Here is a 25,021-nt window from a genome sequence, read left to right as displayed (position 1 = left end):
TTTTGCTGGGAAGGCAGCAGGATTTGCTGGGTTCGAGCAAACGCCCTGTTGCCTGAGTTCACGCTGGTGCTTTGCCTTTGTGCTCCAATATCCAAAACGGAACCCAGAAGAGGAGACCCACTGCAAGGCTGGCACTGAGACCTGCGCTCACCCAAAAGTAGATCCACAAAGGGAAAAAAAAAACCCTCTTTAATATGCTGCATGTGACTGCTGCCGTGTTATGCACAAGTATAATGGTACATTGATAGAGCTTCCAGAAAAACTTGGTAAAAACAATTTTAAAAAAAGAGAAAACGGTGGTTGTCACATTCAGAGTCGCATGATCTCCACTCAAGCGCTGCCTTTGAGAGCTCTCCTTCGTATGCAGGGCAGGGACACTGCTGCCGGCCGGGGCTTGGCTGATGCACAAGTAAATGCCAACCTGAATGCATCTGCCAGCTTTCCTAGAAATAAATGAAGCTTTGCCTCAATCTGGTGGCCTCTGCAGGGAAGGGCTGTCGTCCCAGTGCCTTCTTTTCCAAACCTGCCTCTTGCTGGGATGGGGGTGATGGATGATGCCAGTGGATCGCAGGTGCTGATTCAGGCATTGATTGGAGAGGGTGGCATATTTACAGCACTTCTGAAAGTTATTGTGTTAAAATTATTTCTTAAACTCAAAATAATTTAATAATTTAATAATTTCTAAAGCCAAGACCTTGAGCTGGGGTTTCTCCATCCAGCCTGTGGATGGGTAGGGAGTTGTTGCTGCTGGAAGGAGGGACCCTGGAGACCCATAAGGGTCTGGGTACCAAAATCCACACTGGGATGGGGACAGGCATTAGTGTTTATGCTGTGGGTTGGCAGGTTTTGTCCTCCACCTCCCTGACATTTTCAGCCTCCTCCTGGCACCGCGGTGGCCAGACTCTGTACAAAACGGTGCATAAGCCCAACGAACAGCAGCACCAATACTTTGAGGTTGCTTTCTCGCAGGCAGCACAGAGCATTTGGACACGAGGTTTGGTTTTGTTGGCTTCCTGCTTGTCAGTTCCAGATTGTCTTGGTTTAAAACCGACCACCAGGCTGCTGGCAAAGGTGTGAGCAATGCCAACAGAAGCAGCATCAGGATGAGGTGGGGAGGCTGGGGACACCTCTTGGCCTCAACTGGGTGCTGACCCCGCAGGGGAGCCAGGACTGGGAAGGTGGTGCAGATGTTGGGGACCGCTGCTGCTGCCCAGGGGACAATGACCTCTGCCGTCCCGCCCCTGGCTGCCCCCCCTTGCCCTCCAGTTCCTCCAGTTGCTCTCCCACCTCCCTTGACCTCTGCAAATGCTCCCCCCAGTCCTACACCTCCAATTGCCCCTCAGCCCCCCCAAATGCCCCATGCATCCTGAGTCTCCAGGCCCACACCCCAGCTACCTCCCAGATCCCCCCAATGCCCCCAGTTGCCCCTCAGCTCCCCTGACCTTTGCAACTGCCCCCCCGCCCAGTCCCACAGCCCAGTTCCCCCTGCTGTCCCCATCCCACACCCCAGCTGCCCCCCTGTTTGCCCCGACTGGCCCCCCGGTCCCACGGCGCTCGCCGCAGCACACCCCGGTCCCCTCCGCCGAGCCCCCGCCCCTCTTCGCCGAGCCCCCGCCCCTCTTCGCCGAGTCCCCGCCCCTATCCGCCGCGACCCCGCCCCTATCCGCCGCGACCCCCTCCCCTCCTAGTGACGCAGCGGGGCCGTGCGTGAGCGGGGTGGCGCTCGGTGGCGGCGGAGGCGCTGTGTAGTGGCGGGTCCGGCGGCCCGGCCCGGACTCTCTGCCGCGATGCTGGTGCCCGTGTTCACGCTGAAGCTCAACCACAAGATCCTGCCCCGCATGGTGGCGCTGGGCCGGTTCGATGGGACGCACCCCTGCCTGGCGGCCGCCACGCAGGCGGGCAAGGTAACGGGGCGGTGCGGCCTGCCGTCCCGCCCGCCTTCCCTCGCGGGGCCGGGCCGCGGCCGGGCAGGGCGGAGGGCTCCGTGCGCCCGCCGAGCTGAGAGGGAAGGGCCCTTCTTGGGGCCCCTGATGGTGCTGCTGGGACTTCTCCCGCCTCTTGGAGCACCCAGGCGGGCGCTCTCCCGCCGCAGGCCCGGCGCTCGGAGGGGCCCGCGGCTCTCGGGGTGTCGTAGGGGTCGCAGCCGGCCTCTGGGGTTTCGGCTGTGCTGAGCAGCGCCGGCGCCGAGCTGGTGGCCGCTGCAGAGCAGCGTGTGGGTGCCCGGCCGGTCCCTGCCAAGCCCCGAAAGCCTCGCAGGGGAGCGGGTCTCGGTGCTGCTCCCCGGTGCGGAGCCCGGGGCCGAGGCGGGGACAGCGGGGCTGTCCGCAGCCCTGGGGACGGGGCAGTCCAGTTCTGCTGCGTGCTAACAGGGGGTTCGCAGAAATTAATAGCTGGTAACTCAACTCGCTAAAGAAACTTTACCGTTTTCTAGCGGACAATGGGTTTTTTTTCAAGCCATGCGTTTTGTTGTACCGCTCTTGGTTACAGCAGCGAGGCTTTGTGTTGTTGTGGACTTAGCTTGGTGCTGATAGAGGAGGTGGTGCTGAGGTTTCTATAAATGATCCTTGTGGGAACAGAAAACTTTGTGTGTGCTCTGTTTGAGTTTGAAATACAAACAAAAGAGGGTTAAATACAACTAAACTAATAAACAAAACAGGTTCAAACATAAGTCCACAGAGGTTGCTGTAAATACAAATGTGGTTCATCTGTGGTGTTTCTCAACATTATTAATTTGATTTCAGAGCCTTTAGGAGCAGCATAGAACAAGGGCTTGCTCAAGACAGACTCTACAGACATAAAGCAAAGGCTATTAAGTGTACAGTGACTAAATATTGGTCAGAGTGAGAATAAAATCATCATTATTGCAGGCCCCTTTCTAAATTAACCATGTTCACCTACAGATGGAGATTACAGATAGGTACCAGGTAAATGGTCCTAAATGGTCCTAATGTTTGGGTTTTTTGGTAACACACCAACTGGGTATAATTTGTTTGATTTGTTGTTGCATTCTTTGGTTGGCTTTTTTGTCATACTCTATAGACTTGTCAGCTGCCATTTTCACAAACAAAGCAAAGGTGGCAGAACTCCACTGGCTGGAGCAGGGTTTTCCTGCCATTTCCCTTTTTGTGGTTATCGTTCAAAACTAAAGAATAACTGTCAGAAACAGTAGTGTCAGCAAAACCCCCAGTCTTTTGTCCTCACTTTTGTTGAGGACAAACCCTTCTTCCTCATCACAGTTATTATCCAAACAATAGTCCTTAATGTTTGTGTACAAACACATATATAATATTTAATAATATTTATATACATATCTTTGTTTCTACAGGTTTTTATTCATAATCCTCATGCCCGTGGGCAGAGAACAAGCACAAACCGAATGGTGCAAAGTAACCAAGATTCTGACATTTCACTTCTCAACATTAATCAAGGGATCACTTGTCTGGCTTCGGGAGTACTGAACCCTCAGCTTGGTTATGATTGTCTTCTGGTTGGAACACAGACTAATTTATTGGCTTACGATGTATATAATAACTCGGATTTGTTTTATAGAGAGGCAAGTTAATTTAACTGTCTGCTTTTATTTAGGATCTTAATTTTCTTTTTCTTTCCATTCTAAAGACCACAGTTTTATGTTACTTGGTTAGTTATGCTTCTGTTCTTTGTGTTAGTTACTACTGTATTCAGAATATTTTGCCTTTAGAGTATCTGGAGTATTTTTTAAAAAAAGTTAAGTGTGGGTGTGATGTATGTCTGTGTATGCACGTGCGAGAAAACTTTTCATAATATGTCACACATCACCTAGCAAGACAAAATTTAATAAGTTTAATAGGCATTCAGAACTCAGTTAAACCGATTTTCACTGGTGAAGCTTTTTCACCCTAATCTATCCAAGTCACAGTTCTTGGCAATGGTGGGAATCGTGGCTTTTGTCAAGGAAGCAGAGACTACTGGCAAAAACTTGAAAAGCCATTTGATTTATTTAACAGTACAACTTTTCAGCATGTAGTAAGAGGTTAATTGTCAACATGTGCGTGACAAGTCATAATAACTTATTTCTTACTTTATAACCTATTGGCTTGAATTCATGTATCATTTATTTTTAGCCCATTTGAGAAATGGTTATTGTCAGTTTTGCTTTGCCTTATGGTTACGCCGCTCTAACTGGATCCATGAGGAGGAGGGGGTCTACACACACAGATTTTGTGGCAAAGCTCCGGCACCATTAGAGAGGAGACAAACATGATAATGTTGGGAGCTCTCTTTTTGATATATGTGCTCCAATGTCTCATTCTCTGCTATGTTTCTTTAATGTTTCTCTGTAGGTTACAGATGGAGCCAATGCAATAGTTCTTGGAAAGCTGGGAGATATTTCGTCTCCACTTGCTATTATTGGTGGAAACTGTGCCCTGCAGGGCTTTGATTATGAAGGAAATGACCTTTTTTGGACGGTAAGGCTATGCATAGTGCTTTTGATGTTATTACAAGATTCTTTCAATGGCACTAATTCCCCTTGTTTTTTTTTAATATGATAAATACTAATTTGGTTGTCAAACAAATCAGATACTTCCTAATTTATCTCGGACCTTAGATGAAGTATTTTGATCATGCAATCAGTGCACTCAGATGTTGCTTGAGTGTTGACTGTGTTCATTGTTGTGTTGCAGTTGAGATGAAAATGCTTCAGCTTCTGACAGCTATCATCTGTATTGAGGACTGTCTGTCTTTATTTAGGTTACAGGAGACAACGTTCGTTCATTAGCACTGTGTGACTTTGATGGTGATGGCAAAACTGAGGTTTGTAACCATTTACGTGTGATTTCAACTGTTTTCATGGTGTTGTAGTGAAATTATAATTTAAAAAATGGGTTTCCAAATATGACTGCATTATATTACCACTAAAGTGATCTTTGTGTGGAAGCTGTGCCTTTTTCAGGCTCTAATCCAGCAAAGATCTGCACAAATGCTCAGTCTGTGTACAGGGAGCAGTACTGGTCTCTGGCACTATTGAAAGTGTATAAAATTAGGTGTATCGGGTCTTTACAGCATTACTGACTTGCTTTGGTGAATCGATTCTACCTGCTCAGCTAGGAAATAGGAAAAGAACTAAGATGTAAGAAAGGATAAGGAATGAGAATGCAGAAGACCCAATTCAGTGCTGATGTCCTATTAGTATAATGGTTTACGTCAGGTTAAAGCCCATTCTACCTATGCTTTGCAGTAATGGCAGCCACCATTTAGTTTGGAGGAGCAGTGATGGTTTGAGTTGTATTAAGTGAGGAATGTTCAGTGCTATGCGATGATTTTTCTCCTGCTGTTTGTTCACAGACCAGTAACAGGGAGTTGGTGTTTCTCTGAACCCATGTAGCACAAGTCAGAACTGAGCTGCAGGTCTCCTGCTCCAACACAGGCAATGTGGTATTTTTGATGCATATAATTGTAGTTACAAATTATAACACTGAATGTTTTACGGTAAGAAAGGAGCATAGCCATGATGTTCCAAAGTATCTTTTCTCATTCCTACCCCAGATATTTTACTATGCTTTTGTACAGTGTGGCTTGGCAGGAAAAGGTATAACTAATACTCGATCAATGGGAGACTTCTGAAATCTTGTCTTGACAAGATTTTTTTTTTTGTTCCATTGGCAGCTCTTCACACAGTTGTTAGAACCTCTTCATCGCTGGACTTGGAATATTTATTTGCCCTCTGGGTCCTGGAGAATGTCCTTTTTATTTCTTTAGTCTGAATAACTATTCTTAAGGTAGACCTTTTCCTTTTTTTTTCTAGCTTCTTGTCGGCTCTGAAGATTTTGACATCCGGGTGTTTAAAGAAGATGAAATCGTAGCAGAGATGTCAGAGACAGAGGTAAATTGCTTTGAGCTGTTGTTTATTGTAATTGCTGATGGAGCTGAAAGTATTATGTACTGTAAAGCTTCTCTACTTACTCTGATTCAAATATATTGTGTAGCTAAATAGTTACTTAACTATTTGGCACAGCATTTATTCTACTAGAACTGTGAAAGTTAGAGTTTCATAGTGTCTTTCACTATAGATGGGCTTTTTTGCTTCTTTATTTACAAATCCTTCACCAGGTTGAAAAGAGTAACTATTGCTTGACTGAAAGTTAGGGTCCTGTCCGAAGGTGATGATGCTTACTGGATTGTGACTGAAGCTCTCAGTGCCTTCTGAGCAGAAGAATATCCTCTACAGTTTTCCTCAAAAGTGTTAACACAATCGTGATGAAGTAACTTGCTCCGGTGTGTATCCAGAGAGGGCATGGCAGGGCAGAGGGGGTTGCCCAGGCAAAACCAGAGGTTTATATTACAGTTAGAGTTACACACTGGCTGTATCAACAGAGCTGCACCTTTGTAGTGCCTAAAGTGAAATATGGGGCATGTAGGTTTTTCAGGAGAGTTGCTTTTTATTTTAAAAACTGAGAGATACCTGTTGTTAAATTTTAGTTACTTGGAGAAAAATACCCTTATCATTGCATTTAGGAGTTTTCTTAGCCGTCTCATGACCCTCCTGGGCCCAGGGTAGTGTAAGGATACAGTACAGACCTTTGTCCTTGGAGATTTGAGGTCTCCTCCAGCCCAAGTTGGGACTAAAAGGCTTAGTTAGCTATTAAACCACTTAGGAAGAGCTATTAAAGATGAATACAGGAGTGTTCTGGAAAAGGAAACTGTTGCTGTAGCTAGAATTAGAACTGAGCCTATAATACGTTCTGCTGTCTGTACAATAGCCAGTCTAGAGTCATATTGTGATTTCTAGTTAAAGGGAAGTCTGTCACTCTCTTGTATGATTTACTTTCAGATCCATTGTAGAATTGTTTTAAATTCAGACCTGCAGAGTCTTCAGAGGCTTGTTACAATCCTACTGTTCTAATTTAGAGAGACTTAGCTCACCTAAACCTTTCTTTTTGGGAAGGTAAATTCAAGGAACAATGGCTTTATACATTGTGCTTGTTTTGGAAGACTTGAATAATTTGCATTTTCTGTGTTTAATCAGTTTGGTGAAACTGAAACCATAGACTGTTGTGATTCTTGGATTTATAAATGGACAACCAGGGTTTAAAGGAAGTGTTGTTGCCTTTGTGAGTTTCTGACTGTTGCTGCCATCTCCTCTCCTTACTGGGTGCTTGAAATTTAAAGGGTTTTGATACTTGGGAAAGGCTTTGTAAAAGATGTCAGATGGAAGGGTAGGGGGTTTGGAAGCCATATTTAATGGTCAAAAAGTCAAGGAGCACAGTCAGCTGAGCTTAAGCAATTAATGAAGGATTTAATATAAGGACATTTCCTGTGCTACGTTGTCTAGAAGACCACACAGACAATTGCTGTTGTTCCTCCTGACGTGAAAATGTCTAGTTTTAGTGTGTGAAAAAAACTGCATTTCCAAGCACTGAGAGTCTGAGCACAATGAAGAATTGTAAGGTAATGGGTCTTAAAAGGAGTGAGAAACAGGCTGAGTTATGACTCTTGGGTTTTTCCCTGGAGCAGTTACTTATTCAGGTAATACCTTCCCTGGTGTTCTGATCGGAGCTGTTAATTTTTATCTCATTAATCTGGGGCAAAAATTTTCTACCAGTAAGTTCTCTAGGACTTTCCAAACCCATGTAAAGTTGAACTCCTTGGCATCCTCAGGTCCTGAAGCTTTAAGGAATGTCATGTGTTTGGAGTAGGTTTTCAGTTATAATATGTTAGTGCTGATGACCACAGGAATCCTGTGAGCAGTTGTGCTGCTGCTTGTGTCAGGGAATATTTGATCAGAGTACACAGTTTGAGGGCAATTCTGCAGTCTTCTCTGAGATGTGTCTTAACACTGGCAATGCAGCTTGGGTGAGGAAATCCTGCAAGGCCTTTGGTGATTTCAAACTGATTTTTAAAAACAGATGCTTCAGTACTTAATGCTTCCTACAATAGACTTACTTAGCATTTAAGCAGTGTAGAGTTCATACGATAGAGAGATTGTACATTCTGTTCTCTGTTACATAAAGATGCAGAAGTTTTCACTCCCATGTTCTCTCTCTCCCTTTTTCCCCACAAGACAATTACTGCACTCAGCCCCATGTATGGCAGTCGGTTTGGCTATGCGCTCGCTAATGGGACGGTTGGAGTTTATGACAAGACAGCTCGCTACTGGAGAATTAAGGTTAGTCCCATGTTGGAATATCATCACTGAAAGCTTGAAGGCTGCTAGGAGATTTGGTACCTAGTCTCAGGTCGTTCTGATGTTATACTGACTCCTTAGATTAATTTGAAATTTTTGGGTGAGCATAACACTTAATGTAATTTTGTTCTTACAAAATCTATGCATTTTTATATATGCGTCCAATATTAATACCATGTCAGTTTGTTCAGTGCTTTTGGGATTGTTGGTAATGGCTTAAATGACACTGATACAACCATACAACTAGGGATGCTTCAGCTTCAAAGGGTCAAGTCTGTTGCTTGTTATTCCCATTTGCCAGAAATGTCTGTTCTAGGTCACTTGAGCTGCAGAGATGCAACACAGAAACTTGAGTTCACTTTTAGAAAATGCCTCTGGCTGTATTGCTGAAATAATAACTGTTTTGCAGAGACTGAATTAATCTTGTATTATGTACGTTCAAAGCTCATTTTTTGCATCCAGAGCAATTTGTGGCTGCGGGAAATCATATTGGGAAGATCCTTTCGTGATGCTCATTTAAATATTCTTAATATAACACAGGTTAGAACAGTAATAAGGGAAAGGATTCCTTAGGAGGTAGCAGGAAGAGACTAATGGTTTTCCATGATACTATCATTTTATGACCGTGTTGAAGCTCTGATATTTTTTTTCCCTAGAGAATTTGGCTTTGTATACCTTTCTTTTGAGAGTTCTAATCATCTGCTTGGATAAAAATGTGTTGAAAGAGCAGGTCCTTTGAGAGCAGTGGACTAGATTTGTGATGCAAAGATTGCAGACATGTGGCCTTAAAGATAGTGATGCTCAAACTTCATCTTAAGAGATATTTAATATTTCTTACTGTAATCTCTGTAACCTCAGACTCCAGCGTCTTGCATGTTTCAATCATGTGCAATTTAGAAAACATACACAAGCTTAATTTATTCTTTGTTTTCTGTCCTCAGTCTAAGAACCACGCGATGAGCATACACGCATTTGACCTGAACTCTGATGGTGTGTGTGAGTTAATCACTGGCTGGTCCAATGGGAAGGTGAGTTTATACAGTGGAAAATGAGGAGCTGTGAGTCTGGAAGCTGTGTTTGAACAAGGCTATTACATTGTCTGAAGAACAGTGAAAAACTTAAAAAGACTGTTGAAAGCTGAGTGCTGGAGAACTCTTGCTGTAAACCTCAGTTGGCTGGTGAATCTTCTGCCAAGTGCAAGATCAGAGAAAAGCTGCTTCCTCTGCTTAGCTCCGAGTCGATTGCTAAGGTGTGTCGAGTTGTTTCTATGGTAGCAGAGATCATATGCCACATCCTAGAGCTCTGGAGTGTCTCTCTTCAGCTGTGTCTTGAGCACATGCTAATAATCCTTTGTGATGTTTCCTGAATGTTCTCAGATGGTTATGTAACAGGAGAACAGCGTCAGTCTTGACTCTGGCAGGATTAATCAAGCGTTAATTTTTTTTATGTAAAGGCGTTCTATACAATTCAGTCCTAGTCTCTTAAACCTGTTGCTTGTTATTCCCATCTGCCAGAAATGTCTGTTCTAGCTCCCAAATCTCTCCTGGACACAGCTTGCCAGTTTTTGGTTTTTTGGTGTGGTGTTTTTTTTTTTTTTTTCCCCCGGTAATGTTATGCTTCTTTCTTCACACCTCTCATTACTCTCATTATCCCGGGGGAATTTAATTAACTTCATATCAATCTGGCAGTTTAGAGCCCAGATATGTTGTAATTTATGTTGGATTAGGTGTATGACATTGTTAAAGACAGAACCTCTCCTTGCTTTGCTCTTTGTTCTTTTCCGCTGGCAGTCTCTACCCTGTTTGTTGGTCTGAAACAGTCCCCAGCACCTAAAAAGAGTAAAGCTGTAAAGTCCTGTGCTTTGGGAAGGACACACTGCACGGAACTGAGGCTCCTCTCTGTTATTCTCCAATGAAAGATAATTAAAAGTTGTGGTATTTGTGAATTAAAAAAATAATTTGCCACACAAGGACTGCAGCTGAGAGAGGAGGTTGTAAATATTGCATTAAGGTTATTTCTGCTTTAGTCCCATCACTGGTGCGTTAGTGTGCACATAACTTTCCCAGCGCAGACTTGCAGTCCTCCTTCCCTTCCTCTGGTTTGTAACTTAGGGAAGCATTTCTGAAGAACAGTTCATTCTGAATCTGTGCAGAGGTCATTTCTTGATGGTATTTTTTTGATGTGTGATCTGATCAGCAGAGCTGCAGGTTCACCTGCAGTCCTGTGAGTGGAGCTTGCTTTTGGTTACAACTCAGAGTATGGCATATATTTTGGAGTTAACTTTTCTGTTCACGCTGTGCCTTGGAACTCTTCGTTGTTCCAGGTTGATGCACGCAGTGACCGAACAGGGGAGGTCATCTTTAAGGACAACTTTGCTTCCTCCATTGCGGGAGTGGTGGAGGGGGATTACAGGATGGATGGGAGCACCCAGTTAATCTGCTGTTCAGTTGATGGTGAAGGTAAAAGCATTGTTCAGGATATTAATTTAATACACAATAATATCAGGCACGTCATTACATATTAGCATTACAGATTAGTTCCACAGGCATTTTTGTGTGCCAGATTCCCTTTGCCTTATGTGAAGTTAAGGGAATTTTGAGTTATGCTATCTGGAAGAGTGATTTTTGCCTTCTCTGTGATAATCAACATGTGTTTCATTATGATTCAAGAAGCCATCAAAATTTATTTGCCTAATGGAAGAAGTTCCATCCTAGTAATGCAAAGATAACTATATTCAGTACAGACTGTGGTTCTTCAGGCAACATTATTTTAGATGAATCTTTTTCTTCAATGTGATAATTCTTCGGTTGCTTTGCAGTGGGTAAAGGTGTTTAGAGAGCTAACAGTATGTGTGTTTTCTCAGAATGTTAGGGATTGGAAGGGACTTCGAAAGATCGTCTAGTCCAATCCTCCTGCTGGAGCAGGAACACCTGGATCAGGTTTCACAGGAACATGTCCAGGCAGTTAGATGTGGTTTTTTTTCTCACGATGAATAGTTTTATATTAGAAGTTTTAGATGTTAACAGTGCTTTGTTTCCCGGAAAATGCTTTCCTGAAGCTGGAGAGCTGGTGGATTTATCCCACTATGCATTCAAGAAGTCAGACTTGGTTACTGTGAGTGGAAACAAATATGATCAGAAATTATGTAAGTAAGCTCAGTGTGAATTCACAGGGATGGCTCCAGGAAAGACACAGGTGTGATTATCTGACTGCTTGGCGTCAGTGGCCTGAGGCGAGCAGGTCTGGCACAACCCATTTGGAACAAAAGCCTGTCCTTGTTAAATAGCGCAGTGTTTTGCTGCCTGTCTTAATCACAGGTTGCAGGGATTTGCTGTGCTTGGGCTTCAGCATATAAACCTTTTTCCCAGGCTCATAGAAGGGGAATGTTGCGCACAGTTCTGAAGATACCTTGTGCTAGCAGAGCTGTGTAGGTTAATGTCACTGAACATGATCATCCTCTTCTGATGAGTCCATTATAAACAACCTTGGCATGATGGGGATCCCTTTAGGCTGGAGCGTTTATGTGTTACTAAATAGTAATAGGCCTGTTGTTGGTGTTATATGGACAACGCATCCTCGTAGTCCTTGTCATTAGAGCTCTGTTTGGGGCCAGCATCCTTTCACATGAGGTGTTCTCCTGTGTTTCAGTATATTTTCTGTCTTGCTCTCATTTTAAATGAATGATTCACTCAAATAATAAAGCGGGTCCTTTCATCAGAGGACAGCATGCATGCTGGATGTTGTTCAAGTTCCCTGCAGCTTTTTATGGGGGTTACACAGGCAGGCAGCATGTATTTCCTAGATAAAAGATGTTTGTCCCTGGATTTCATTGTCAACTGCAGTAAGAGTGCATAGCCCTAAAGCAAAATGGAAGTTTACGGCATGTGTCTTTGTCTCATCTTCTCTTCAGCTCTCCTGTCTCCATAGGCAGCTGGAGATATTTCTGTAACTCTGTGTTCCATTGGGTACTGGGAAACAGGTCTTACCCCTTGGGGTGAAATATCCCATGATTTGGGGAAAAACTAATGCAGGTAAATCTTGTTTACTGGCTGATCGACAGTGACTTACAGTCACTTCCAGACAGTAACAACTCCTCTGACCAGCTCTAAAAATCCAGGTACGCAGTTATTAATTTTGTTTAATTGCAAACTTGCCTAAGCACCTGAAAGAATTATTTCAGTTGGAATCCTCTCACAAAAGGACCAGGTGCTGTGCTTGTCTGGTCAGGTGAAGATGGCTTAAAGACAGGCTGGAAAATTACCTTCTTTAGAGTGTGCAGTTCTCTTGTCCTTATCACCAGGAAAGTCAAAGCCTCTCTGGGTGTAAATCAGTGCTCAGGTTTTCAGCTGAATGGTACACCTAAAGACCAGAATCAATGTCTGCTGCTGAGATGGCACAAGGGGGACTTGTTACAGAAACTAGAGTTCTGAAGAGGCTGTAAAAGGCTTTGCTGAAACTGACCGTATTTTGTTTCTGTACAGTCCGAGGCTATCTACCAGGAGGTGAGGAGATGAAAGGAAACCTAATGGATACAAGTGCTGAGCAGGATCAAATCCGAGAACTTAGTCAAAAGAAACAAAATCTGCTACTGGAATTAAGAAATTATGAAGAAAATGCAAAGGTACTACTTAGACAATGTTTGGGACCAAACCACGCCTTTCTCTTGCTGTGAATCTGAGTAATCTGGGAAGCCGGTTGTGAGGCCGTCCAGACAAGTCAGAGCTGTAACCTGTTAGGATGCGGTGAGATTGTCTGCTGAGGATTCCTGCTTCTGCATCCGGGTTGCTCCTTGTGCAAGTTCAGAACTTGCTTTTTGTATTTCAATAAGTAACATTTTCCTTGCTCCTTTGTCTTACCAGAACAGTTGTGTTTGGAGCTGGATTCTGTTCAACTTTGTGCTTTGCCTTATGACTGCAAATTGTAATTTTCAATGCATAAGCCAACTCAGGGGTCAGAGAGGATTGTGTGAGAGGATCAAGTAACTGGGTGAGGGCTGGGAGCGCTGACAGGGTGTAGGAAGCACACTTGTGGCTGAAGTAAAGAGCTTCAAAAGTAGTCTGAGGAAAGAGCAAACTCATATTTGAACAGTAAATGACCACCATAGCAAAAGCGTGGAATTATATAAGCTTGTGCTTAAAATGGAATATATGTTAAGTGCTTTTCTGAATAAAAGTTTGGATACAGAGCTGAGCTCCGTCAACAATAAAGCACTTGAACAAATTGTAGCAGAAGTGTCTGCAGCTCCGTGCCTAATCCAGCCGCTGTTCATAGCTATGTGAAATGACTGGAAATTGCTGTAGTACAACCTTCTCCCAAAAGAGAACTGACTTATGCATATGTTTCCTAGGTTGCTTGAATGAAAATCTTGAAATTCTCACACTGAAGGGTGTGTGTTTTGCAACAGGCTGAACTGAACACTCAGTTGAAGGAAGCTGATGGGCAGAGAGGTGTGATTCCAGCAAATACTCAACTCCAGACGGCTCTCTCAGTTAATCTGGGCTCTGACAGCCAGTCTGCCCATGTAGAGCTGTGTATTTCCACCACAAATGGTGAGTGGTAACCTGTAACCATTGACATTTATTTTATGTAAATTCATGCAAATGTTTAGTTATATTTAGCTGATGATTTGCCTGTCTCCCCTTTATTGTCTGTAATTTCCACTTTGTGGTTGCTTTCCCTTCACAGAGTTTTGAATCAAGCTGTGTTCCTTTGGGTCTCGGGAGAGGAGTTTGATGGGATTTGTTTTTTATTATGTGTTATTTTCTGAAGCAATTAACATTTAACTTGGATGAAACAAGTCTTGATAATCCCTGTAACGTTCTTTGTGTTGATGTTAAACATTAACTTGCAACCATGTTAGTGAGGGTGTTACATGACTGCAGCTGGGCCTCAGCTGGCTGTATATGCAAAACTGGAACTACCCCAAGACAGCCAGTTCACCTAGCACCAGGCATGCTGAGGATGCAATTGAGTCCCGGTATGATAGTGCTGGTCCTCAGGAGTATTTTAACAATTCAGAGGAGGGGTGTAAAGAATTGACTGTGCTTAATTCTGAAGACAGTGGTGGTTTCTTGCCAGAGGGCAGCTGTCAATTTAGGAACTGCTTCTTCTTCCTGTTGCTAAGACACAATCATCCGTGCCGTGCTGATCTTTGCTGAGGGCATATTTGAAGGAGAGAGCCATGTGGTACACCCCAGTCTCCAGAACCTCTCAAGCTGTGTTCGTGTTCCCCTTACGCCACCCAAAGATGTCCCTGTGGATTTGCACATCAAGGCTTTTGTGGGTTACAAGAACAGGTGAGTTTTGTGTTGTGATCTCTGCTGGTCTCCAGAGCTGACTGTGTGACCAGGAAGCACAATGAACACATGGGAAGTGCACTGTTAATTCCCTGGTCCCCCACTTCTGTGTTACTGGAAGGAGGGCTGGAATGCTTTCTCAAAAACACTGTTACAACCGTGATACTGAGCTGTTCTCCAGACAAAGTCTAAATGCTCTGGAGTCACTGAGACCTGTTGTGTTCCAGCTGTCTTTAGAGGAGCAGTGAACATTTCTTGTCCAGGGGATGCTTTAGTGTGGGTCTCTGGGTGGGGAATCAAGAGGCAGAGGCTGTACCACTGCCTGCTCTAAGTGCCTGCTTCTCTTGGCCCCAAATGGTGCCTGCTCTGAATCATAGAATGGTTGGGGTTGGAAGCGACCTCTGGAGATCATCCAGCCCAACCCACCTGCTAAAGCAGGTTCACCAGAGTAGATTGTACAGGATCACGTCCAGCTGGGTTTTGAATGTCCCCAGAGAAGGAGACTCCACAGCCTCTCTGGGCAGCCTGTTCCAGGACTCTGGCACCCTCAACGTAAAGAAGTTTCTCCTCATATTCAGATGGAACTTCACATGTTTCAGTCTGTGCCCATTGCCCCTTATCCTGTCATTGAGCACCACTGAAAAGAGTCTGGTCCATCCTCTTGACACCCTCCCTTAAGATATTTCTAAGCATTGATAAGATCTCCTCTCAGTCTTCTCCAGGCTGAACACATCCAGCACTCTTAGCCTTTCCTCATGAGAAACAGTAAATCTAATCCCCTAATCATCTTTGTAGCTCTCTGCTGGACTCTCTCCAGTAGTTCCTTGTCTGTCTTGAACTGGGGAACCTGGAACTGGATGCAGAACTCGAGATGTGGCCTCACTGTAGTGGAGTAGAGGGGGAGGACAACCTCCTGGCACCTGCTGGTCACATTCTTCCTAATACACCCTAGGACACCATTCGCTTTCTTGGTCACAGGGCACATTGCTGGCTGAAAGTACTTGGATAAAGTACTTGAGCAAGCCTGGAGGCACAGTGGTGTCTGTCAAACTACAACATAACCCTGAACCCATTTGTTTTCAGGGCAAATAGAAAAGAGCATATGCTTGATTTTAAGACAACAGTTTTCCAGTTACCCATAGAAATAAAATATCTCTTCATATATACTTGAAAACAACTTTCTTCCTGCTCACTTCTTCCAGAACTGACGGTACCCCTGGAAGCAGCATCCTTTCCCTGAACACCGAGGTGTGTTTTGAGAAATGGTCAACTACTGCAGGAAGAATGTAGGGGACTGGATTAACCTTAGGTTTTCCCTATTTGTCTTTCATCATTGCTTTTAGTAAGACTTCACTGAACCTGAAAAGAAAATATCCAGTCACAAAAGTAAAATTGTAAATGTGTTAGCCCAGAGAATATATTTCATTGGAAGGATTATGGAAAGTGTAAGCAATGGGGAGGAATTGTTCTATCTCATGCTGTGATAAGCCTGGAATTTCCAAGTTCTAGTGTTTTTTCCTGGAAAAGATTAAGAAACAGATTACACAGCTGGAAGCTGCTGATGTCAGTAGCCAGCTAAAAAAGAACCATGAACCGTTGCAGTAGGTGAATCCCTAATATGTTAGTAACTGTCTCTATTTTTTTCTTTGGATTGCTTCCAGCACACAGTTCCATGTATTTGAGTTGACGAGACAGCTTCCCCGCTTTTCCATGTATGCCCTGAGTAGCCTGGACTCAGCCACGGAGCCCCTGAGCTTTGTTAACTGTACAACAAATGAGAGGCCTCAAAGGGTGAGTTTCTGGTCTGCTTCTTATTTTCCAGTCCTGTGAAGGCGGAGGGTTCACAATTAGCTTAAGATTTGCAATAGCAAAGGAAAAAATATGCTGTGAGCTGTACTGCTGGCCTTTGGAGTCTGTGTATTAAACTTGACTCAGTGGGGTTTTTTTTCCCTTCTTTAAAAGATGCCTCAATTGAGGCGTTCCCTGCTTCAGGAACTCCTGCAGGAACTAATGGCCTGGGATCATGAGGCATTGCAGATATTAAGTTGTTTACTGAGTGACAGCTGATGGGATGTCAGCAGCAGGAGCCCTGTAGTGAGTGATGAATTTTGTAAATGAGCAGAGAACAAGAAAAGGCAGTACAGTGCCCAGATAACAGCTCAGTTTCACAACAGATGAGCAGAAATCCTGTAGCTTTGGTTCTAAAAAACCTGAATTGTGGGATGGCAGTAATTAGAGCTGGTCATTTTCCTTGTAACTGTACAGCTCTGCCATATTTACCTGACCTTTACTGCATTAAATTGTCAAGGCAAAAAACAAGATGAAACAAAACTTTCCTTTAACTTCTTACAGTAGAACCAAGCCTTGCTTCCCGGCTTTTCCTGGTCTCAAGACCTGGGCTTATGTTTTGACCTTGAGTTGTTGTCTCTGGTTGCTGGATCTGATTTTCTTAGGAACATTCAGCTTTGGAGCAAGGATTCAACTGTCCTCATTCTAACAAGTTCCTGATGTGGGTTTAGGGGATGAAATTTACTAAATGAAATTTCCAGGGTACCCTGAATGGAGTGCCCTGGTGCAAATCACATGCAGAACCATGTTACGTGGTTCTCCAGGCTTTCCACACAGGTGATGGCTGATGCTCTTTTTTATTTTATTTTTGCAAGATTGTTATGTGGCTGAATCAGAGCTTTTTACTACCAGAGGATGCAGAGTTTCAGAGTGCTCCCTTTCAGGTTTGCTTCACTTCCCTTCGTAATGCAGGGCAGCTCTGCATCAAAATCAAGCCCGGCGGAGAGGTGAGTACCTTTTTTGACAAGGGGAACACCCGTTTAATTGTACCGAAGTGAAACTTAAGGGTGGTGCCAACATGAGGAAGTGAAAATGAAGGGAATTAAAAGGCAGAGGAAATACTCATGTTTTAGGGATGTTTTTGGAAACTTTGGGGTTTGTTTACTGTTAATGTGTAAAAGTCCAGGGCCTGTTAAATGAAGAAAACTGCTTAGCTTACAGATCTGTAGAAGGTATTTGTTCCCACACAAGAGTAGTTACAGGGAGCCATAATTTGGGGCACAAAGGTTGCCTGTAACTTTTGCACTGCTCCTGTATGCACAGATGCCTCTTTGCCCCAGGCCTGAATAAAAGCCCCATTGAAATCGGTGTAGAGCTTGCTCATGTAACAGTTTTGCCTTTCAGTAGAATGAACTGCTTTGAGCCTCAGTAGCTTTTGGAAAGGCAGTCCTGCTGGGCAAGTCTGCAAGATGTTTCGTCACAGAATAGCAATGAAGTGCTTTCTTTCCTATCTGACAGATTTCCATCAACACAGATGATATTGATCTTGCTGGTGATATCATCCAGTCAATGGCCTCTTTTCTGGCCATTGAGGATTTGCAGGTGGAAGCAGATTTCCCCGCATACTTTGAGGAGCTGCGGAAAGTCTTGGTCAAGGTGAGAAGGCATCGAGCATTTCTAAAAGGGTAGCTAAGCAGTCGCTGTGGGCATTTGTATGACAGTATCTCTAAACTGCTTTATCTTCTTTGTGGAAATCAGCGAGTGATGGCTTGCTGTATATTCTGTGCAAAGACAATGGGACACCCTCAGCGTTCTGTTTGTTCTGTGGAAAAAGTCCTTGGTCCCCAGCAGTTGATTGTTTAAAATAATATAAAGATGTCATCTGGGAGATTGAGCTGTGGATTTGGGTCAGGGTGTAAGGTCTGTATCTCAGCCCAGTCACCCTGTTCTGGGGGTACAAGGGTGACAACCAGGGCCTGAGGGGAAGGATCATGGTCCCAGGGATGCTGTAGCTTAAATTGGGATGTTATTTGCTATTACACCAGGCCAAGGTTTAGCTTGAACCATTACCTGTATGCCCTGAGAGCCGAGGGCTCTTTCTCATGCCTGTTTGCTTTGGGCAGGTGGACGAACACCACGCGGTGAATCAGAGGCTCACTGCCGACATGGCTGAACACTCCAACCTCATCCGCAGCATGTTGGTTCAGGCGGAAGATGCGCGACTCCTGGGAGACATGTGAGTGATTGCTGCTTTAGCTTGTGTGGTTGGGGTTTAGCATGGCCAGTCTTGGCTCTCCAGGCAGAAAAAGAGCACCGAAAACCATTTGTGTGGTATGGAGGTTGCTGAGTTACAACTCTTGATGTAGAATTGGTACCTTTGCTGAGCTCTTCTTGAGCCTTGTTTTTTTTCTTTAGGTGGAAAACCAGTCTGGGGAAAGTGAAAGTGCAGAGGCAGAGGCTTAGTATAGAGCAGGTGAAGCCTTGATATGGTGAGATAATTAGAAAAGATACATTAAGGGAAGACAGCAGTAAGAGCTGTCTCTGGTGTATGAACTTTTGAGAACACAAAGAAAGGAATTTGATGTGTCAGTCCTTTAACTCTGACTTGCTACGTTCTCCTGCTGATGTCTTGTCTTCACTGTCAAGAGCAGCAGTAAAAAGAGATCTGAGCTAGTGCAGTTTTACTTTCACTGGGAAAAGTGGCCTCTCCTATTTGGGTTGTCAGATAAAGTAACTGTAAAAATAGACCATTTTTTCAGTACAATATTGAGTATAACCAACATGTCTAGATAAGACTGTTGTCTTGTAGCTGGCAGGCAGGTGGGTAACTGTGATCATCACAACCACATATTGCTACACCTTTATACTGACAAACCAGGAATAAATTTCTTGTCCCTAGGGATTCAAATAACTGGACTGATTGTTCCCCCAGGAAAAACATGAAGACACGGTACATTGAGCTGTATGATCTTAACAGAGATTTAATAAATCAATACAAAATTCGTTGCAACAATCACACGGAGCTGTTGAATAACCTGAAAGCTGTGAATCAGGCAATCCAGAGGGCTGGGCGGTTACGTGGTAAGTGTGTGTGTGTGTGTGTGTTTGAAGGGAAGAGGGAGTCATGGACACCAGTGAGGCAGATAAGCTGTGTCTCGGAGGCCACCTGGGTTAGTTAATGACTTCAGGATTTTTGGCCTGAAGCTAAATTAGTAGAAGTAATCTTGCATTTCTCAGTCATAGCTAATTGCCTGTGACAGTGAACTGTGAATGTCCGGTATCATCTGGGATCACGGTTTTAGAAAGAATAGTTTGAAGCAGTGGTATAAAAATCACTAGTTTTGTTGAATGCAACTCTAAAAATGTTTCTAAATAGTGCTTCAGTTCTTCATTTATAATTCTGCTTTAAAAAAAACCTATCAACTTAAGCAAGGTTGTTTATCTATACTAGTTCTATAGGTCTTTGAGGAAGGAGGTATTTTTTTTGTATGTTTATAGCATTCCCCTTTCAACAAGCCCTTTTAAGCTCTACTATAGTAGCTCTGCAGAAAATTCTTCTTTAAACAAAATATTTTATTTATGTATTAGAAAAAAGGTGGCACTTCACTGTGTGTTTAAAAAAATATTTGAAAGAACCCCTAAATTTTCAGACTAGACCTACTAAGCATTTTTACCAGTTTACTCAATAACTGAAGTGTTTTGTCTTTTCTTTTTTGTCTTTACAGTTGGCAAACCTAAAACACAAGTGATCAGTGCTTGTCGGGATGCAATAAGAAGCAACAACTTTAACATGCTGTTCAGGATAATGTGTGTGGGAACAGCCTCTTCTTAAAATGACTCGAGGAGCAGCAGTTGCACAGGAGCAGTAGCAGATAACAGACCAGTAATGACAAGCGGTTAATTCAGTCCTCCACTATAGGCTGAAGTAATTGCAAAGGTAGCATTTTAGTTAAGCTATCAGGCAATAAATGTTGTTACATAGGCCAAAGGACAGCAAGCTTTGTGAAGAAAGCATCAGAATTTAAGTGCAGATGTGATATTTATGCAAGACAGAGGTAAAACCTTGGAACAGTTATTTTTCTTACAGTAACTTATTTATGTATTTTAATATTTTTTGTAGTTAAGGCATTGCCCTTCTCCATTAAAACATAGACTGGCTTGACTGCTTTTGCTCTGAATTAGTTGGGGAGATGTGTATGGTTACATTTATTTGTTGAAAAACAAACAAAACAAAACAACCGACCCCATTTCTGGTTTTGCTGCGTAGGCTGTGCACATTAGGCATTTAAACTCTTTGTCAGAGAATCCTGGGTTTCATTGCAGGGATGTGCTGCTCTCTATGTAAACTGCAGTTCAGTGCACTAGAAGCACCAAAGGGATAACATCTCCTTGCTGGCTTTTGAGATCTTTGAAAGCTGTCCAGTTCCAGGATGCATGCGGGTAAGAAGCAGTCTGTTCCATACCCAACACTTTCCCCACACCTGGATTGCCAAAAGTTTTGCTTCCAGCTGCTGGTTCTGTGCCACTGCTGGAAAAAACTGCAGACACTAAGGTGGGCAAAGGTGCGTTTCAGGAACAATAAAAACAAACTGCACACTCAAGCTGGTGCATACTGATGAAGAGCTGGCAGTACTTAATGGGATCAAAAGAAGGAGGTATTGAAACATCTCTTGGCTCCCGTCTCAAACTTGTTTTTTAATTGTGGGATCTCTTAGAATTGGATTAAAATATTACAATAAGGCTGTATCTTAGATCTAAAGATATTTTAGAACCTTTGCCAAAGCAAATTTCTTCTGGAAGCTAAAAATATCCTGCCCAGGGTGAGGGTTGGGCCACACTGTTCCTAGCTCCTGCGCCATTCACTTCACTGGTCGGTGTTTGCAATGCGGGTGGGGAGGGGGCAGTCCAGTCCATTTCTGTGAAGCAAAGTTCTTGGGTCGCTTCTCAGGGCTGTCAGGAATATCCGTGTCCTGTGACTGGGCTGTCTCTTACTTGCCACTGCTGAATTAAAGCTGGCAGCCCAGCATTCGTGATGGAGCAACTGGTGAGCAGGTAATCAGTTCAATGGGAATGTAATCCTTGCAATGTGTTTTAATCCCCAAAACAGTCCCCTGCTGCTGTTTTGGCCCCTTCAGTGTGGAGAACTGTGCTGCGGAAAGCACAGATCTCTGTCACTTCAGATCTGCAGCAGGAGCTTGTTTCAGTCCTTTTAAGAACCTGGTTGTTAGTCAAATCCAGCTCCTTGGCAAAGGGCTGGTGAGCCACCTGTGCTTTTCTAAGCAAGCGAGCTTTAAGACTTGATTATGGAACAGTCTCCTGGCACAAGTGCTGGGCTTTCTGCCACCTGCTGTACCAGTTCCCACTGTTTCAACCTCCTCTGTTCTGGTGTTCAAATCCTAACACTTACTTATATTTATGTAGTCCGTTCAGCGATAAGAGAGTGGCTCAGATCAGAAAGCAGCTTTCCCATCAGCCTGATTTTCAGGGCTACACACCAGGCACTTGCAGTCCCAGTTGTATTCTTGGTAGTGAGGTCAGTCCTTCAGTCACAGTCCAGACCTCTGATACCGCTGACTTCCTCTGGCTAAGTTTCTGACAACAGACTTGTCATTTATTTTCCTGTAAGAACAACTTTTACTATTGCCAAATGTAAAATCCACATCCCGTAAGCTGAAGTGATACCAGGTTTGCAATTGCCTGTTGAAATAAAGCAGCCCTTGGCTGGTGCGCAGCAGCTGGCTGACGTAAGCTGAACCTGCACCAGCAGATCAGTGACAAACAGTCCCTACTGTTATGATTCAGCCCAGGACTAAAGTCCAGTGATCCCATTTTCGGGTACAGGAGGGGAACTGGTCACAGCAGGTTAAGCTGCTGGTCAAGTATGGAGTAACCTCTGAAACCAGACTAGTAGAGCTGTGTTGCTAAAAATGCATGGGCAAGGCTGCTTAGATGGCACCGCGCCTTGGTACATGAACTTGGGGCTGGGTCTCAACTATGGTCCTGCCTGCCTGGGGCACTTCAGTGCCTGCCTGAACCTCCATTTGGGCTGGAGCCTCCCTCATATGGGCCCTTTGCTGCCTGGGACACACGCTGAGGAAGTACTGTGCTTGGATCAGTGCCTGCTGAAGGGAGGTCTATGCAACAGTGATTTTCAGTGTCCTAATTCAAGTTCTAGTTTGGAGTTAAAAAAAACAAAACAGCAAACCTAAAAACAATTGGAACTGACACTTGAAAACAGGTTATCTGATTATAGCCTATTTCTCAAAGTCCCATGGATTGCTGCTGATCTTTATTAATACTAATTCATTGAATACCTGGTGTCAGAACTATGTGTGTTTATGAATGCCAAAACCATACCTTTAATTTAACTAAGCTATATCTAAAAGCCTATAACTAAGCTTTTATCTTGCTCCATATTGAACTGTTCCTATTTTCAGCTGCTTTGCAAATCACTAACCACCAAATGCAGAAAAATGTATTGTGAAGTACTTGGACAACTCAGCACTTCAGTAACTGAAAGCTGCCAGTACCCTGGATCAAATGCCAGGCATTGGAGGTGCAGTCAGCTGGTGGGAAACGTGCATCCTTGTACAGCCGAGCTGATCATCATCTGCACAAGGCCATCTTACCTGGTACAGTTTTTGTTCTCTGCTGGTCACACTCCACAACTCTTCACTTACTGTTCCCGATGGTATTTTTCTATATTGTCCTGCTTACTCATTTGTGGGTATGTATTAATACATATGTCATATTAATATTCCTTTCCATAATGATCAGAGTACTTTTGCAAGCAGCTGTACCTAATTGTAAATATAGATTTGTATCCACCAGGAGCCCCTATAGAGAGGACTCACATTATCTGTGCAATCTGAAAGAAAACTTGTCCCTCTCCCCCACGTAGCTCATGTCATTTGAAATACCAGTGAGCGCAGTCTTTCCCCTGTATGCACAGTAGTGGCCATGCGTGGGGCTGCCTTTGGTTTTTGGGACCAAACAGGGTGGATGGGAGAGCAGAGACGTGTTGATATTTAAATCTCGGAATGCTAACTGCAAATTTGGCTTCTTAAATTACTTCATGTCAGTCACCGGAGGCAGAAAGGTGGTTCCGTGTGTGATCAGACAGATACGCCTCGCTTAAGTAGAGGCTGGTACGCCCTCTAGTGTTAGTTGTTACTAAAAACCAGCAAGCTGCAGGGAGCCCTGCTTCTCCCCAGTCTTCTGGGACGCTGTTCCAAGATCTACCAAGCACACTCTTTGGTTGGTAATGCAGTAGAATAAGTAACTTTGTTTTGTTAATTATTTTACTCCCTACTTTGCCTTGCTGAGTGTAGTGTGAATAGCTGTGGTATCTGTCACCTTTGTTAGAAATAGCCCAATTTTACCTTTTTTTTTTTTTTTTTTTTCCTCTTTAAACTTCTGTTGCTTGTGTCTTTCTACTGGGGCAGCTCAGAATGAGAACTTGTTTTTCACCAGGAATAGCTGCTTCCCAGAAAGGCAGCAGAATGCCTCAGAAACTGATGAGTCCTGTCCTCCCTTCAGGATTTATTTCTAGTGTCATCCCCTTGTCTTTCTAAGTAGCACAAAATAGTAGCAAAGGAGGATTAAAACTGAGCAAGAAAGTCTTGGCAGCACATGGAAAAGTCAGCTTAGGGAGACAAGTTAGAATGCAGACAAGATGCTGTAGATCTCACAGGAGGAGCTTGGAGCAACCACATTCCAGCTGTTCTCCCTGCCCAGAAGCACAAGAGGTAACAGCTGGAACGCAGCAACTGCTCCTGGTCCAGGACTGAGCTGACATGGTCACTGCACAGCCTAGTACACCAGGTGCTCAGCGGCTGTGGCTGCCCCTTGCTCTGGCACCAGTTGGGGCCAAGACACCTTTCATTTTAGAAGCAATGGCAGCAGCTTAATGCTTCAGTGGTTCCTTTTTCAAACCTGGTGTGTTGGGATCACAGCTGAAGGTTGTTTCTCCTCTATCTTCATGAAGTTGTGCCTGCAGGACATCCTGCGGCTGTGCTGAGGGGTGCAGAGCACTTGTGCCCACGCAGCTAGCCTTGCTTTGAGCTTACTGCTCCCCTGCTGCCAGTTGTGGCCTTGCACCACTGTGCTGGGCTTCAGGAACTGACCTGGGACCGGAGAGCCAGTGGACTAATGCAAAGCCACCCTCTCCCAACCCAGGCGAGGCATGAGGAATAACATGCACATGCTCTCCCCAGCTCCCTGCAAGCCCATTGCTAGCACTGTCTGGTTTGGATGAGCTAGAAGTAAACCTATGTCCCTTCATAGCCAAAGAAAAAAAGGTTCAGGCAAGCAGGTGCAGGCCAGGGCCAAGCCTGCAGCCAGGTGTTCTGCAGGGCAGTTGCCTCTTAAAATGACCAACACCTCTTGGTGGGCTGGACACCTCTGCCTGGCACAGTCCTGCTTGCCATGAACGTGCAGCACTGGAAGTGTGTGCAGGGGGAAGGTATCACACCACGAGCACCACCTTCCTTGTGCTGTTTACCACAGAAGCTGGAGATCTGCTACCTGGGAAGATCTGAGCTGATTTCCAGTGACAGAAGCCATGTTAGAGCCCAGCAGACCCCAGGAGCCTCCTGCCTGCAGACAAGAAGCCAGGAGAGGTGAGTTACTGCCATCCTGCTACCAGCCCACTGCCTGTTCCAAGGCTGGAGCAACAGCTCTTTCACAGCTGAAGCACAGACCCAATCACAAACCCAGGCAGGCAAAGAAGGACACAGGAGCAGGTCTCTTCTCTTGTCTATTTAACTTGTAA

General features: G+C 44.2%; 1 protein-coding gene across 2 annotated transcripts; it reads left to right on the top strand.

Moving 5' to 3' along the window:
• Positions 1-1,687: 1,687 nt before the first annotated feature.
• On the top strand, positions 1,688-20,429 carry BBS2 (Bardet-Biedl syndrome 2). 2 transcript variants are annotated; one of them, XM_065848631.2, is made up of 17 exons: positions 1,688-1,904; positions 3,326-3,553; positions 4,323-4,448; positions 4,732-4,794; positions 5,786-5,863; positions 8,042-8,146; positions 9,106-9,192; positions 10,488-10,623; positions 12,646-12,785; positions 13,569-13,713; positions 14,289-14,460; positions 16,122-16,251; positions 17,124-17,255; positions 17,767-17,904; positions 18,372-18,484; positions 19,181-19,329; positions 19,974-20,429. In XM_065848631.2, exons 1-17 carry the CDS (start codon positions 1,788-1,790, stop codon positions 20,078-20,080), a joined length of 2,166 nt encoding a protein of 721 aa, XP_065704703.1. In that variant the 5' UTR covers positions 1,688-1,787; the 3' UTR covers positions 20,081-20,429. The 2 variants fall into 2 exon arrangements, with proteins under 2 accessions (XP_065704703.1, XP_071670308.1); XM_071814207.1 differs by having other exon boundaries at positions 19,148-19,329.
• The last annotated feature ends 4,592 nt before the right edge of the window (positions 20,430-25,021 follow it).

The sequence above is a fragment of the Patagioenas fasciata genome, chromosome 13, assembly GCF_037038585.1.
Source record: "Patagioenas fasciata isolate bPatFas1 chromosome 13, bPatFas1.hap1, whole genome shotgun sequence".
Classification (NCBI taxonomy): Eukaryota; Metazoa; Chordata; class Aves; order Columbiformes; family Columbidae; genus Patagioenas; species Patagioenas fasciata.
This window is presented reverse-complemented; position numbering and strand designations above follow the sequence as displayed.